At 30.3% G+C, this 16,333-nt stretch overlaps 2 protein-coding genes across 3 annotated transcripts in view; both read left to right on the top strand.

The window, feature by feature from the left end:
* Positions 1-16,333, top strand: part of LOC111679312 (protein gustavus) — a 92,605-nt gene that overhangs the window by 44,278 nt on the left and 31,994 nt on the right. The window contains exon 2 of one of the 2 annotated variants that reach the window (XM_046945110.1): positions 14,439-14,623. The exons of the other annotated variant lie outside the window; for it this stretch is intronic. The gene's annotated coding sequence lies outside the window, so the exon portion shown is untranslated. The remainder of the gene's footprint in view (positions 1-14,438; positions 14,624-16,333) is intronic. 2 annotated transcript variants of the gene reach the window in all.
* On the top strand, positions 3,305-5,681 carry LOC124418512 (TBC1 domain family member 20-like). The gene is made up of 4 exons (XM_046945109.1): positions 3,305-3,537; positions 4,082-4,863; positions 4,930-5,039; positions 5,101-5,681. The coding sequence occupies exons 1-4, from the start codon at positions 3,480-3,482 to the stop codon at positions 5,312-5,314; spliced, it is 1,164 nt and encodes a 387-aa protein (XP_046801065.1). The 5' UTR covers positions 3,305-3,479; the 3' UTR covers positions 5,315-5,681.

Raw genomic sequence — 16,333 nt, 5'->3', positions numbered from 1 at the left:
AAAATTTTTTTATCAAATAAGGATTTTTGAAGTTTAGTTTTTTGTGAGCATTATATAAAGCGTTGCCACATTCTTAAAAATGATTTTGATTTTCGAGAAATTTTTTACAAAAATGTGTAATTTAAAATTTACAATTTAAATAATAATTTACTATTACGTTATTTTGGACTATTTGGACTAGCAGTTTAGAAATTTCAGATTTATTTCCAAAAAAAATTCGATTGTGATCGGAGATATGTATATACATACCTTAAAACTCAATGTTTGCAGATCAATTAGTATTTTAAAGTTACCTTGTGGTCATTGGCACAGCATTTTTATCCAATCTTACACGTTTTGCATTAACTGAAATATTACTTTTAATGCAATGGTCGGAGCATAAGATTGGCTCTTTTGGCAAATCTTCTTCGGAAATTTTACATATATCTAGCCATTGTTGTCGTTTGTTGGGTAATGTATGTTTGCTTAAAAAATAGTTGGTATTTTAGCAGTTGGGGACTCATTTTTAATATTTGAAAATTAAGATCTTCCCTTTAATTCATCATGTTAATAATCTCAAACTTCTTTTAACTCGTTTGTATGAATCTGGTTTTCGAGGTTATTTTGAAAAATGCTCCTTTATGCACCCAAAGATAGAGTATCTTGGTTATATTATTAGTTTTTCTGAAATTCAACAATGCGAAAATATAACAGAAGCCATTAGTAGTTGCCTCGACCAAGAAATATTGCAGAACTTTAGTCATTTTTAGGAAAAGTTAACTATTACGCTTCGTTTATTAAAAACTTATCTACAATTTGAATCTATTAAGAATCTGAATCTATTAAGAAAGAAAATCGGAATGTCCGAATGCATGTACTTCAAAAACCTTAAATGAAGGTCAGAAAAACTATAGTCAGATAGAAAATGAAGCATTATCTATTATTTATGATATTGTCTTGTGCCGAAACATTTGGGAAGGGGATAAATGGATACCCGAAAAAATAATAAAAACTATTGGGAATATGATGTTTCTAATTGATGTTGGAAATAAAGTTTGGAAACGTCATATTAATCAAATTCGTTTGAATAAATCGCTAAATAACTCTAATTTTAGCAAGACGGATTTCTATATTCGGCTGTGCCGAAAATACCAATTATGTTTTAAAAAACAGTTTTTATTTATTTTTAGAACTTAATTTAATTTTATAAAATATCAATTAATTTTTGTATTTTATTATAACTTTACATTTTATATCTGCATCAAAGTAAGTAAAAACAACAATAACAAATAAACAGTTAATTTGTAGTACAAGCCGCGTTTTGCATTCGTAATTCAGCTCTGGGTGGAGGAAGACCGTTGTGCGCAATAGTGGTGCTTAAGGGTAATCAGGTCGTCCTTTTTGCTCTGCCTTCTAGAGTTTTACGTTTCAAACCGCATTGGACAATGTGTGACGTCAGATAACTGTACCGAGTTACAGTTTTTCTTGAGGTGCATATTTACATGTGCAATCGTGTTAACTTAACCTAAGTTTTAATTTTGATTATGGTGGTGAACCAAAGAACTCGAATTTGGAACATATGAGCTATTTTTTTTTTCTAGCTAAAATTGGTGATGGAGTTGTATAACTTTTTATTGCAGGCCAAATAAATCTTAGTTTTGGAAACTAAGTAACTTAAAAAAACAAACAAGCCGCGTTTTGAATCTACTTGTATATCTGCACACATGTCACACATAACATACACACAAACAAATATAAACTGTATTAGCGCAGAAAGAAATATTAACCGTTGTACTGTACTACCACCATCAAACTGTATTACCACTCTCAAATAAATATGAGCTGTATTACCAACATTACTGCTTTATCTCCTTGTTGTTGCTTTTATGCTTTTATTTGTAATTTGTTGAGGAAATTTTCGGAGGTAGTCTCAGCTTTTTGCCCATATCTCAGTTATTTATGGACTGATTTTGCTGATTTTTAATACAGACAGAAATATTGAAGATTTTGATCCCGAAGATATCTAGAGTCTTCAGAAAACTGATTTCAACAGACAGACGGAAATGGCTTAATCAACTCCGCTATCTATGAGGATCCAGAATATATATACTTTATAGGGTCGGATAATTATGTTGTGGAAATTACAAACGGAATGACAAACTTATATATACTCTTCTCTTTCATTATAGAATCAGTTCAACCATCGCAACAAAGTCCTCAAACTTTTGAAAATTTACAACAAAATATTGGAAATAGTCAGAATCGAAGAGCTGAAGTTAATGATCCTAGAGCCCTAATGGATGAAAATCCTTCGGTATCAATTTCTGAAACGTCATTAGCAATAGCAAAACCACAACTACGCAAATCAAGCCGCATTAAGAAGTCTGATCGTTACTCTCCTTATTTTCCATGTTTTGAAATAGACGAGGAGGAAATGTTATGTTTTTACTTTCTTTAAATAATTTTGAATAATTCACTGAATTTTATAATTTTGTTTTGTCAATTGTTTTTAAAAATTTTCTTTATTCAATTAACTTTTAATAAACTTATAACTATTTGATTTTGTAAAATATTATATTGTGTTGAGTTGAATAACATTTTAGATTCAGGGACTTTTTAAGAACCATTAACAATTTTTTGACATTTATTTCTAATTTTCGAACACAATTTCGAGAATATTCGAACACAATATTGTATGACCTGGTTCACACTAGGAAACTTTTGTTGAGAAACTTTTGATTTTGTGTGTGAGAGAAATAAATGGATGATATATCTATCTCATTTTCTCACACAAAAATGAATAGTTTCCCAAAAAAAATTTCCTAGTGAGAACCAGGTCAATGTTCATCTGATTTTGTATGTGAGAAAAAGAGATGTTGATATCGCATTCTCTCACACACAAAAATTAAAATTTCACAAAAAAAGTTTGCTTTCTGAACCGGCACATGATTGCCAAATTTCATTTAATTCGAACTACGCGAACTGATGCCAGAAGCTATAAATGTTTTTATCACTAGTGAAATACACGTTGAATATTCCATTAAAACGCCATATTCCATTAAAACGCCATATTCTGTAATAGATTCTCGCCATAGTAATACTTCTGACGAATATCAAGCATTTTGAAAAATCAACTTGTGTTCGCATATGTACATAATATAAGGGTGAATATGTACTTTGAGAGCGCACATTTAAATATAACGTATATTTTCCGCATTACCGTACCGTTGGCGTTATGGGAGCGGCACATATTATGAGTTACCCTGTCTCCAATTCCACAACGTTTCTATTATGAAACAACATTTTATTTGAAAGTCAGTAAAAAAACAGCTGTAGTAGTCATCAATTTGTAAAAATATTAATATTATAAGGATACAGAGAAAATTATTGTTTTTTATTATTAAAAAAAACTGGATTACTTCTTATGTATGTTCAGTGCGTTTGAAAATATTTGTGAGATCTGGTTTTAATTTAATAAGCTTTTAAAAGAAAAATAAAAAATGTCCGAAGAGGACGTGATAAAAATCGATCAGCCCCAAGAGCTGAGCTTTGAAAAGTGTAAGTGTATGTTCGTCTACACCATTGTTAAACTTTGATGCATTAAAAATTGTGTCATTTCGTTTAACAGAAACAAAAATATAGAAAATTATTAAAAAATTATAATTTACCTTTGCCCTCAAATATCTATTTAGATTTAAAAAAAAACAGATTGATAAAATACATGCATACATATATATGTATGGGTCATATTTAACAAACAAAAATATTAATCATTTTAATATAACCTGTCCTTGATTGGGCACAGGGACTTCCACCTCTGTAGTTTATCAAATGCCGACTTCGCAATAAATGCTTTCTATTCATGGAATTAATACTCCAATTTTAAAGTTTGATTTTATAGCCGTAAGATTGTAGAATTGCACAAAAACAACCAGAATAAGAAGAAGAAATATGTTAAAGCATACGTAAATAATTTATCATTAGCAAATACACATAAAATTTTTGATTTTTGGCATACCCATATCAGAAGAGAATATTAAGAACTAGCATTTGTTTTGCGAAATCTATACATACAAATAAAAATTTATTTTCATATTACTAGGTCCGGAAAGTCAAGAGGAACAAGAAAAACGTCAGAAAATTGAACAACTATTAAAAGAGGGTAATGGAAAAATTGAGTTGAAATTGTTAAGGGAATTGGCTCGATCAGATCATGGTCTTGTAACAGATGAGTTGCGAAGAAAACTATGGCCTCAATTGGCTGGTGTTGATGTTACCTCTTTGGATCCAGCTCCCAAATTAAGTGACTTACAGACTCATCCTGAATACAATCAGGTCGTACTAGACGTAAATAGATCGTTGAAACGTTTCCCACCTGGTATTCCTTACGAACAACGTATTGCCCTTCAAGATCAGTTGACCGTCTTAATATTACGAGTAATTAACAAATATCCAAATTTACGATATTACCAAGGCTACCATGATGTGGCAGTAACTTTTCTTCTCGTCGTTGGCGAAGAGGTGGCATTCGCCGTGATGGAAGAACTCTCAACAAATCATTTTTCCGAATGCATGCAAGAAACCATGGATGCTACCCAAAAGAGACTGATGTTCATATGGCCTGTTGTTAATTTTGAAAATCCAAAACTTTTTCAATTTTTGCAACGTTCTTCCGTCGGTACTTTATTTGCTTTGCCGTGGTATTTAACATGGTTCGGACATAGTTTGAACTCGTACAAAGCAGTCGTACGATTGTACGATTACTTTCTGGCCTCTCCAATTTATTCGCCTATTTTTGTAACGGCATCGATAATATTGCACCGCGCTGAAGATATTTTGCTTGAAGAATGTGATATGGCCATGATACATTGTCTACTCTCCAAGGTAAACTCACAATAAGATTTTAAATACATCATTTTTTCTCACATATGTTCATGTGTATATTTGCAGTTACCAGACAACTTGCCATTTGAAGATCTCTTAAAAACATCGAGTAATCTTTATGAAAAATACTCTTTGACTGTAATCGAAAAGGAAGTGGAAAAATTAATTCAACTAGAGTAAGTTATATGATGTGCTTGCTAAAATTTCTTTAATTAATAAATTGCGTTTTACTTTCAGAAAACAGCAAAGAATATTGGAAGAAAAAATGGCTTTGGAGAGACGAAAGAAAATTGCACGAAATACGAGGCCCAATGGCAATTATTTGATCAATCATTTATTGCCACAGTTGCTTACACCAAAATCCTTTATTGTTACCACGGCATTTTCGTTACTTGTTGGTATTTGTGCATACTATTACAAAAGTCAATATATGTCTACCGGTATTAGTTGAGTAAGTCTGAACTTGCTGCCGTCTATGTCAAGAGCTCTACGGCATGCAACACCTCCGCATTCAGGTTGGATGATAGGATTTACAATATTTTAATTTTATTATATTATTAAGAGATTGTGGGTTGCTTTAGTCTCTATATAATTAGTTTATGGGTCTGTTCCTTTAAAAGCGAACGAACAAGTATTTCATAGTTTTATAATGAAAACAACAAACAAATTCGAAAATTTGTTATTGTTTTTTATATAAAATGAGAAAGAAATGTTCGTTCGCATTTAGAGGAACACGCAGTATATCTTACATCATTATTATTATTATTTTTTTTTTTTTGTTTACCAGCATTTAAATTTAAGTTGAATTATTAAATATCATAAAAAAATGTCAACACCTCCTCTTTGTGCATACCAAATTTCATTAAAATCGGATTAACCGTTTAGAAGTTACCGAATTATTTCCCTCTTTTTTTTTCCTATACCACTGTGCGTTGTTATTGGCTAGATACATGAAATTAAGTACGTAGAGCCCGGATTAGACGAAAACACATTAGAGGGGACTTTTTGGTACTTTTTCGTTCTACATAAGGTACTTTTTTGAATTTTCTATAGTATTGAACCTAGAAACATGAAATTTAGAATGTAGGACCTTGACTAGGTAAAAACCTATAAAAAGGGACTTTTTGGTACTTTTTCGTTCTACAAAAGGTACTCTTTGAATTTTCTATAATATTGAACCTAGAAACATGAAATTTAGAATGTAGGACCTTGACTAGGTAAGAACCTATAAAAAGGGACCTTTTGGTACTTTTTCGTTCTACAAAAGGTACTTTTTGAATTTTCTATAATATTGAACCTAGAAAGATGAAATTTAGAATGTAGGACCTTGACTAGGTAAAAACTTATAAAAAGGGACTTTTTGGAACTTTTTCGTTCTTCAAAAGGTACTTTTTGAATTTTATACAATATTGAACCTAGAAACATGATATTAAGTATGTAAAGCCAGTATTAGTCCAGAATACATAAAAGGGGACTTTTTGGTACTTTTTCGTTCTACAAAAGGTACTTTTTGAATTTTCTATAATATTGAACCTAGAAACATTATGTAGAGCCTGGATTAAGTGAGAACCCATAAAAGGGAAGTTTTTGGTACTTTTTCGTTCTTTAAACGGTACTTTTAAAAATTTCTATAATACTGAACCTAGAAATATGAAGTTAAGCATGTAGAGTCCGTAGAGATCGTATAAAATGGGCTACAATTGGTATTTTTTGATTTTTTGTAATAATATTTGTAATGACTGCTTTTTAACACATCATGGTGAAGGGTATATAAGATTCGGCACAGCCGAATATAGAACTCTTACTTGTTTTTTATTAAAGATATAACAACATTTAAATACTCATAACTTTTGAAAAAATAAATTATTTTTCAATTAATTGAAATATGTAAATGATATGTTTTTTTTTAACAAATTGAAACTCACGTGTTGCTGTTTACAACTCAACTAACTTATACTCATAACTTTTGAAAAAATAAATTATTTTTCAATTAATTGAAATATGTAAATGATATGTTTTTTTTTAACAAATTGAAACTCACGTGTTGCTGTTTACAACTCAACTCAAACTAGTCTTTATTAAAACAATGACTTAAACCTAATATATATGATATAACGGGATCATGCAAAACAAATTGTATAATTAAATATTGTAGCTCTTTAAAAAGAGCAATTATAAAATCTACATAGTTAATAAAGGGGGAAACTGAGTTGTAATACATATCATTCCTTCTCACTTTAGTTCGAATTGTATATACATATGTATTAAAAAAAATTTAGTATGCAAGTCTTATTAATATTTTGAATATTTACATACATGTAACATATAGCACAACGAATGATATGAATTAAAACATAGTGAATACAATATAACGAAAATATTATGATAAATGAAGAATTATATAAATACACATACAACAAACAAGTTAATTATCTTCTTTTTGTCTTTTAATTCTTTCCGATCTTCTTAATTCTATATCTGGACTACAACTTCTCCTTCTTTTCTTCTTTTCCTTATAAGTTAAAATATTTGAGTTATATTTTATAACTTTCCCATAAAATTTTTTAAGTTGATTTACATGCGCTACTCTCTGAGTACCATTAACACTAATATAATACCTTATGTTACTTAATCTTTTTACAATTTTTGCGTTTGTCCATTTACAATAATTATTTAATACATTTCTATACAAAACAATTTCATTTACTTTGTATTCAATAATTTTCTCTTCTATATTACATTTTCTATTTGTTTCGCTCTTTTCAACCTTTATTCTATTTTTTTCTTCTTTTCTGAGCATATTTTTCGGGTTAACAAAGTCTAGTAATGTTTTTGGTTTGAAATTGAAAATAATATGTGCTGGTGCAATTCCTGTTGCTGTTGGTGTTGTTCGATATTTGAGCAAAAAATTGTTTATTTTGAAATCCCAAGGTTTGTGTTTTACTTTCGGATCCAATAAATATTTCTTTAATGAGCTTTTTACAGTCTGTACTGCCCTTTCTGCCGACCCATTAGACTGTGGGTGGTAGGGTGGTGACTTAAGGACCTTAATTCCACTGTTAATACAAAACTCAGTGAACTCCTTTGAACTAAAGGGTGGGCCGTTATCGCTTACTAATTCTGTTGGCAAACCGAAAATGGAGAAAAATGATCTAAGATTTTCGTTCACACTTTTAGCAGTTGTTGACTTCATAATTTTGGCCTCAATCCATTTAGAAAAAGTATCAACTATAACAAGTATAGTTATATTTTCTATTTTACAGAAATCAATATGAATCCTTTCAAAGGGCTTCTCCGGAATTTTCCACGTTGTTAAAATAGGTTTTGGAGCATGCTGATTGAAACTGCAAGCATGACAAGACTTAACATACGTTTCTACATCATAATCGATTCCTGGCCACCAAACATACGTCCTTGCTAACGATTTCATTCTTACAATTCCAATATGTCCACAATGTAATAGCTCAAGTACTTTATTTCTTAAAGTACAGGGTATTACTATTCTTTCTCCATAGAATAAGCACTCATCTTCAGTTGCCAGCGACACTCTTTTATTATAAAATTTATGTAAATACTCGGGCACATTTTTAGGCCAACCATACTGTATGTATTTATATACTTCAGTCAGTTCCTTATCTTTATTCATACAATTTTTAATATCATCCATACTTACTGGCAATTCGTGTGCTATTTGGAAAATATTTATACTATCATTATCATCACCTGTATGTTGGGGCATAGGCAAACGGGATAGTGCATCTGCATGACACATTTTCGATCCGCTTTTATATTTTATGTTGTAATTATAGTAATTAATCATTCCCAAATATGATCTTAATTGATTTTTATTCGTAGGTGCTGGGGCTTCCAGAACTGCTTTTATTTTTAATTTAGATGGTGAAATACCACTTCTATTGATTGTGTATCCTAAATAATTTATCTCCGTTTCGAAAAATTTACATTTATCAAAATTAATTTTTATATTATATTCCAACAATTAATCTAAAACTGCAGTTAAATTACTTTTACAGTCATATACATCGCTCCCACCAATTAATATATCATCAAAGTATACCTGTACCTTTTCCAATCCTTTTAAAATTTCACATACTATTTTCGAGAAAATCTGAGGGGCTGTTTTTAAACCGTAAACTAAACGGGTGTATTGGTAAAGTCCCTTATGCGTATTTATAGTCAGTATTTCGCGAGATCGATCAGACACTTTTACTTGTAAGTATGCTCCAGTTAGGTCCAATTTGCAAAAATAATTCCAACCTGACAAACTTGCCAAAATGTCATCTACCCTAGGTAATACATAGTGTTCATTTTCTACAAATCTATTCACAGTTCTGCGACAATCAACACATATTCGAACAGAACCGTCACCTTTGTTAACAATGACTATAGGACTTGCCCACTTGCTTCGGTTTACAGGAACTAATACGCCTTCTTCACACATTTTATCAAGTTCCGCTTCAACTTTGGTTCTTAATCCAAACGGTACTTGGTGTGCTTTTGCAAATATTGGGTATGATTCCTCTTTTAAAACAATTTCAGCAACATAGTCTTTTATTGTCGAATCATTTCCTTTAGAGAACAGACTATTATATGTATCAAACGAAAAATTAATATTTGTATTGAGTTTTATAGCATTTACATTATTAAATGATTTACGCCACTGAGGAAATATTACATCTAGCCAGTTTCTTCCTAAAAGGGGCTTAAATATGTGTTGCGAATTCAACACAACCAATTTCAAATTATGAATTCTTTCCTCAAATTCCACTTCAACAACAACAGAACCAACCACGTCAACATTTTCGCCAGTTACCACTTTAAGATTTTCACATTGTTTTTCTAACTTTAAATTTTTGAAATAACTATTGTAATTTGAAATATGACAAATGGAAACACAAGCTCCTGTATCTATTTCCATTTCGATATGAACACCTTCAATTTTAACAAAAACTAATAACGATTTTGTATAATTACAATCATATAAATTATTTAAATAATCATTACTAGAATAATCACTAACATATTCATCACTACAATAATCTATATGTTTAATCTTATTTCTATTCTTACGTTTTGCATACATATTTTTATTTTCATCTTCTTCATCTCTTCTTTTATGCCAACAGTTTCTCTCGTAATGACCACGCTTTTTACAATAGAAGCACTTTATATCGGACCTGTTGTTGACTTTCCTCTCCTGCGTCTTTGTAGCCTGATAGTCGTCCGCAGTCTGTTTTCTTGCCCCAAGTCGTCCATAGTTAAGCCGGTTTACTTCGCAATTATTTCTCATAAGCTCTATATTGTTGTTTGACATTTCCATCGACAATGCAATTTGACATGCTTTCTCAAAACTTTTTAATCCACTTTCGTTTAATATTTTATTTTGAATGTTTTCATTTGTTAGTCCACAAACAAATTTGATCAGGAGAGCTTTTTCCAGAAACAACCCAAAATCGCATTCTTGTGCGAGCTGCTTAAGTTCCACAATATATTCTGAAACTGTTTCTGATGGTTTTTGTTCTCTTTTGAAAAATTTGAAGCACTCTATAATAATGTTCTTTTGGGGTTTAAAATGTGTTTTGAGCAACTTGACTATATCATCATATTTATAATCAGCTTCCGTCTTAGGTGCCAAAAGTGAGCACATTGTTTTGTAGAGTTCTGCTCCTCCAAGGCTTATTAAAAACGATATTTTATCCACATCATTTTTAATTTTGTTGAGAGACAACAGATGGTTCAACCGATTAATATAGAGAACAAAATCTTCACCAGCATTATATATTTCTATAGTTCCAACTAAAGCGACTGGGCCTTCTGCCATTATAATTTTTTTTTTTCACTTTTAATCCTCGTCGCCAATGATATGTTTTTTTTAACAAATTGAAACTCACGTGTTGCTGTTTACAACTCAACTCAAACTAGTCTTTATTAAAACAATGGCTTAAACCTAATATATATGTATAACGGGATCATGCAAAACAAATTGTATAATTAAATATTGTAGCTCTTTAAAAAGAGCAATTATAAAATCTACATAGTTAATAAAGGGGGAAACTGAGTTGTAATACATATCAGGTTGAATCATTCGAGGGCAGCTGCTCTCTGTGAGAGCGGAGATCTGCTAGGTTGAGTATCGTAGTAAACTTGGTAAATACAAGAAAATTGTTCGTAAAGCCAAACGAGTCTCCTGGAAACTTTTCTTTGAACAGGTAGACAGGCTAAATGATGTATCGAAGATAAAAAATTCTTATCCAAAACGCATGTCCAACCGGAATCTATGGTCGATGACATTAGGCTGGAGGATATGGAGGAGACAATGAAACTCCTAATGGCCTCCCATTTCCCACCCGATATATCGAATAACATAGATGAACCGATATTGGAGAAAGGGGAGGCTAACATGGAAATTGTAATTACATCTGAAATGGTTAAAGGGTCAATCAAGAGCTTCGCTTCCTATAAAGTTGCAGAGCCGGATGGCATTTTGCCGGCACTCTTACAGATGGAAGCGGGACTGGTTTCCGTGCATCTGTCTCAGATATTTACTGCATGCTAGAAATTCACATATACCCCCATTAAATTGCAGGATACAGTGCAAGTGATGTTATTCCGGAATTAGCATTCCTGACTAACACTGATTGGTAGATTCTTAGGAATTACGTTTAGTATACCGAGTTTCTGAACACTGAAAAATAATTATTACAGTTCTCTCTTTTGGCCTATATGCATTTCTTTTTTTAAGAAACTCATACATTGTTATTACATCATTGTTTTCAAGAATAGAACTTTTCTTGAACTGTAAACATTTAAAATGTGTTCTCATAGTTACATGTATTAACATTCAGTAATTTTAGCAGATAAATCTTTATATTTTTTTCAATTCCAACAATATAGGAGTTACCTTAATTTTTAAGTAATAGTAATTAATAATACAAATAATGGGTTTTAATAATATATTATGCACTACCTTGCTTTTTTGTCAAAAACAAATTTATTGGTATTATTATATTGACAGGTCTAATTGGAGTAATAAGCGTTTGGGCGTATTTTTTATAAATTCACTTATTAATTTTGCATTTTTTTTACTTTATAAGACTATAGACTTCTAGTAATAATGCTTCAAAAGTATGTATTAAAATATTAACGGATAATAACGTAATCAAAAAATTAAAATCTAACTGCGAAGTGGAAATACTATTTTTTTGACGGTAACTGTATGTATGTATGATTTTTTTCACAGTGTCATCCTGTATATCTGGAAGGATATGGGCTACTTTTTATTTCAAAATTTTAAGTGGGAGGGTTGTATGGACATCCATAATATAATTTTCGGACAAAATGAAGAAAATATTAAATAAGTATATCTGAGAATATATAACGGATAGATTCCTATAATTTTGTCTGAACCGCTTTAGTGTCAATATGATTATTTAAGGAAAAAGGAGGCGGACTAGAAGTAGGTAGCGTGGCACCTCCCATATGAAAAAAATACAAAAACTCGCTTATCTGGGAAACTATTAGCGTTAAAATCTTAAAATTTCGCACAAACAACTTTAACATACATGTAAACATTTTGGGTAATAAATTGGCGGACTACCAATGGGGGGCGTGGCTACTCCCAAATGAATAAAATATACAAAAATCGGTTACCTGGGAAACTAATAGAGCTAGCTCCTATTTTTTTGCAGAAGAACTTTAATATTTATCTGAACATTTTTGGGAAATAGGGGCGAACTTTCATTAGAGGGGCTTGAAACCCCCCATATGAATTAAATATAAAATTTCGTATATCTGAGAAACTATTAGAGCTAAAATCCTCAAATTTTTCAATAACAACTTTGATATCCATGTGAACATTTGGGTAATAAATTGGAGTTGTTGTTTGTCTGGGAAACTAATAGACCTAAAATCTTAAAATTTTGCATGGAGAAATTTAACATTTAATTCAACATTAGGGGTTGAATTAAATAGAATAAATCGCCTGGGAAACTATTAGAGCAAAAATCCTTTGACATTAATGTCAACATTTGGGCATTAATTGACATGAGAACATTTAGAGAAAAATGTGCGGACTTTCAATGGGACCTTGGCATCTCCCATATGAATTAAATACAAAATTTCGTATATCTGGGAAATTATTATATTATTCAAATTTTTCATAGGTTACATTAAATTGTAAATAAACATTTAGATAAAGTGGCGAACATGCAACGATTTGAGTGGCATCCATCCCCATTATGTAAAAAATGTATATCTGAAAACTATTACAGTTAAAATTTTTTAGTTTTAGTCCGCAAAATTGTTCTCAGATATGGTCAGAAAAGTTTGATTTTTTAACGACCGTTTCAAATCTTTAATTTAAGTTTTTTGAAACTTAATTTTCTAAATTTTTAGAAAATCTCATGGGTATTTATAACCAATATTAAACATTAAAATAATTAAATAATAATTTCACACATATTAGCTTTGAATTCGTCGGATTTCGCGAAAATAGCATTTTTTGAAATATCTTAGAGAATCCGTACATATCTTATTGATGTATGTACATTTTAAATAAAGTATTATAGTCCAGATAATATAAAATATATGTATACGAAGTTTTATTAAAATCAGACATTCTTAACCCATAAACTGTGGAGTTTAAATCGAATTTTGCAATATTTTTTAATTTTGATTGTACTATATTCAAATAATATTTTTCGACCATATTTACCAAATTACAGAAATTTATAGTCCAATATTTCAAATAGATTTAAAAAGCCAAATTAACCCTTTGAGGCACTTGGGAACAATATAACACCAAAGTTCAAAAATTCGAATAATCACTCTTTAAATAATCCTCTATATAATTAGAGACACAACAGAAATAAAACTGAAAAAAACGATATTTTCCCTTGTAAATGCACTTGGAAACTTCCGAGCCGTTGCGGAACCTGTTTACGTTATCCTATCAGCCTAATATTTTGTATGACATAGTTTTGCAACCCAAAGAACAAGTCTAGAGGGGGACGGCCTGTCGGACAATTTATTTCATACAAGCTTGAATCGCTCTAACGTACATACATGTTGTAGATACAAAACGTATGGCCTTATTCATAATAAAAAACTAAATACTTTTTAACGAGCTGCTATCATTCCCTTATGGGAATATACAGCCATTAAAGATAGCAGCAAGATAGCAGCTCGTTTTATGAACAAGGCCGTTAGTACCTAAGATAACCCATTAACTTATTTTCTTTATTTTTGTGCAATATTTCAGCAATAGTTAAGTAGAATTTGTTAATTTTCGTAACAAACATTCACAAAAAAAGGTATTAAAAGGTTTTTTCCTTGTGTTTACCCACAATTTTCCCAACTACATGGTAAATACCGGGTAGAATCCCATGTATAATAACAGTTTAATTTGGTCGTAAATATAAAATTGCACTGTTCATTTTATTTGTGCACAATATAAAAATAGAAAACATAGATGGTTCAGTTAAAGGTTAAAACCATTTAATATTCAATTATTCTATTCAATTTGTGTTGTGTGTCTTAATTTCCAATTGCTCTTTCAGAATCTCCGTAAGCTGTGGGTTGCTTCCATTTTCGTGCTTTAAAATCATCTAAAAGGTGGTAATTGAAGTTTAGGTGTGGATAAAGGAGATATAGACAACTTCATTGGAGATTTATATGCAGTACAAATTTCTATATAAAATGCGCTGTTCTTTAGGGTCTTTATCCTGGAGTTAGTCCTTATAAGGTATGCGAACTATTAATGCAAATTTTTTATTTAACGTATTATAAAACAAATTGTAGATTCCGTTTCCAATCAGAAAACGAATATTTAGATTTTAATTTCAACCCGAGAAATAATGCACAACATACTGAAGTATTGAATAAAATTATACGAGGAATTATCAAAATCTCATAATTTTTTTTGGAGCAAATGTAATAGCGGTCTGAAGCGAAAAATTAAGATTTTGTTTGAGGTTAATAGTAAAATCAAAGATATTTTTTAAAATTTCACTACAAAAAATATACCTTCAGGGAGAATCCATGTGATAGCGGACAGCAGTCGAATTTACCACCTCCGATTTTATTGAAATTTGCCATCCATATTATAGTTTAGAAGTGTTCCACAAATCAATGATATTTTAATCTTCTTAAAAATATGTTAAAATTGTCTAACAGTACACATAATTACTCATAACTTTGAAACTCCTTAAAGTACAGAATAATTTTTGATTTCATTATAAAGGCAAAGATATTGTCTTTAATATTGCGTAAATAAAATATTTCTCTTCCAAAGGTTAAAGGTCAAATTTCAAAGTGTAAAATTCAATGTAAAATATATCAGTCAGCCCCGTGTTAAAAAAAGGACATGGTAGAATGATATTTAAACTCTCCTCTATATCCTACCAAAAAAATCAATGGAGACTCGTTTAGTTTAGAACTTATTAACCAAATAATATTATAATAATATAAATCAAATTTTTTAAACTAAATTTTTATACAAAATAACATAAGACATATTAGTTTATATTAAAGCTCAAGCAAATGAAATGTCAATTTAAATATGTATGTCAATGTCAATTTAAATATATAATATGGGATATATAATATAAAAAATATAAAAAATATTTTTTGCCACACCTAAAAATACCGTCCTTTTTGTTTTTTATATATTACGCCGCCATTTTATGTCCGATCGTAACATATCATATATCAATATTTATGGCTTGATTTCACTCTTAGATAGTTGTTTAATTCGAAGTCATATTCCTTGCGTGACTTTTGATATCTCGAATCCTTCCCCAAAATCTAAAATTGTGGCTATACTGGAATAAAGTACGTTAATTTACATAAAATATAGGCTTTTAAAATGCTCACTTTTACGCATAAAAAGCAATTTTACAAGTATTTAAAAATACGTGTATAGTTCTAACTACAAACAATTAATTTGCTAGGGGTGTGGTCGAAAACAATTTTTTTAAATTAATTTACAATACAAAAATTGCATCCTGTCCCTATCTTAGCAAAAGAAAAGTAATTTTATTCAGCATTTAATTTTATTATTTAATAACAAAACCACGTCGGTACATAAAAATAAACATTTTATTTTATAAAAGTCGATGAAAAATTAAAGTGTTATGCTAAGTTTTATAAAAATGTTTTCATGTTTTTTCCATGTAACTACCTTTTTTTGATAGGAAGTAGGATCTTGTAACTGAAAAAATAACAGTTTTATAACTAATTTTATACCCTTCACCTTCGTGAGAAGGGTATATATAAGTTTGTCATTCCGTTTGTAATTTCTATAATATAATTTTCCGACAATATAAAGTATATATATTCTGGATCCTTATAGATAGCGGAGTCGATTAAGCCATGTCCGTTTGTCTATCTGTCGAAATCAGTTTTTAGAGGACCCAATATATCGGCGAGATCCGAATCTTCTATTTAAAATCAG

Source organism: Lucilia cuprina, chromosome 2 (genome assembly GCF_022045245.1).
Source record: "Lucilia cuprina isolate Lc7/37 chromosome 2, ASM2204524v1, whole genome shotgun sequence".
Classification (NCBI taxonomy): domain Eukaryota; kingdom Metazoa; phylum Arthropoda; class Insecta; order Diptera; family Calliphoridae; genus Lucilia; species Lucilia cuprina.
This window is presented reverse-complemented; position numbering and strand designations above follow the sequence as displayed.

Excerpts from the sequence above, each read along its gene's own strand:
- LOC124418512 (XM_046945109.1), top strand. The coding sequence starts at position 3,480 with ATGTCCGAAGAGGACGTGATAAAAATCGATCAGCCCCAAGAGCTGAGC. Across the intron at positions 3,538-4,081 it reads AGAGCTGAGCTTTGAAAAGT|GTCCGGAAAGTCAAGAGGAA; the intron begins GTAAGTGTATGT and ends TCATATTACTAG. Across the intron at positions 4,864-4,929 it reads TACATTGTCTACTCTCCAAG|TTACCAGACAACTTGCCATT; the intron begins GTAAACTCACAA and ends GTATATTTGCAG.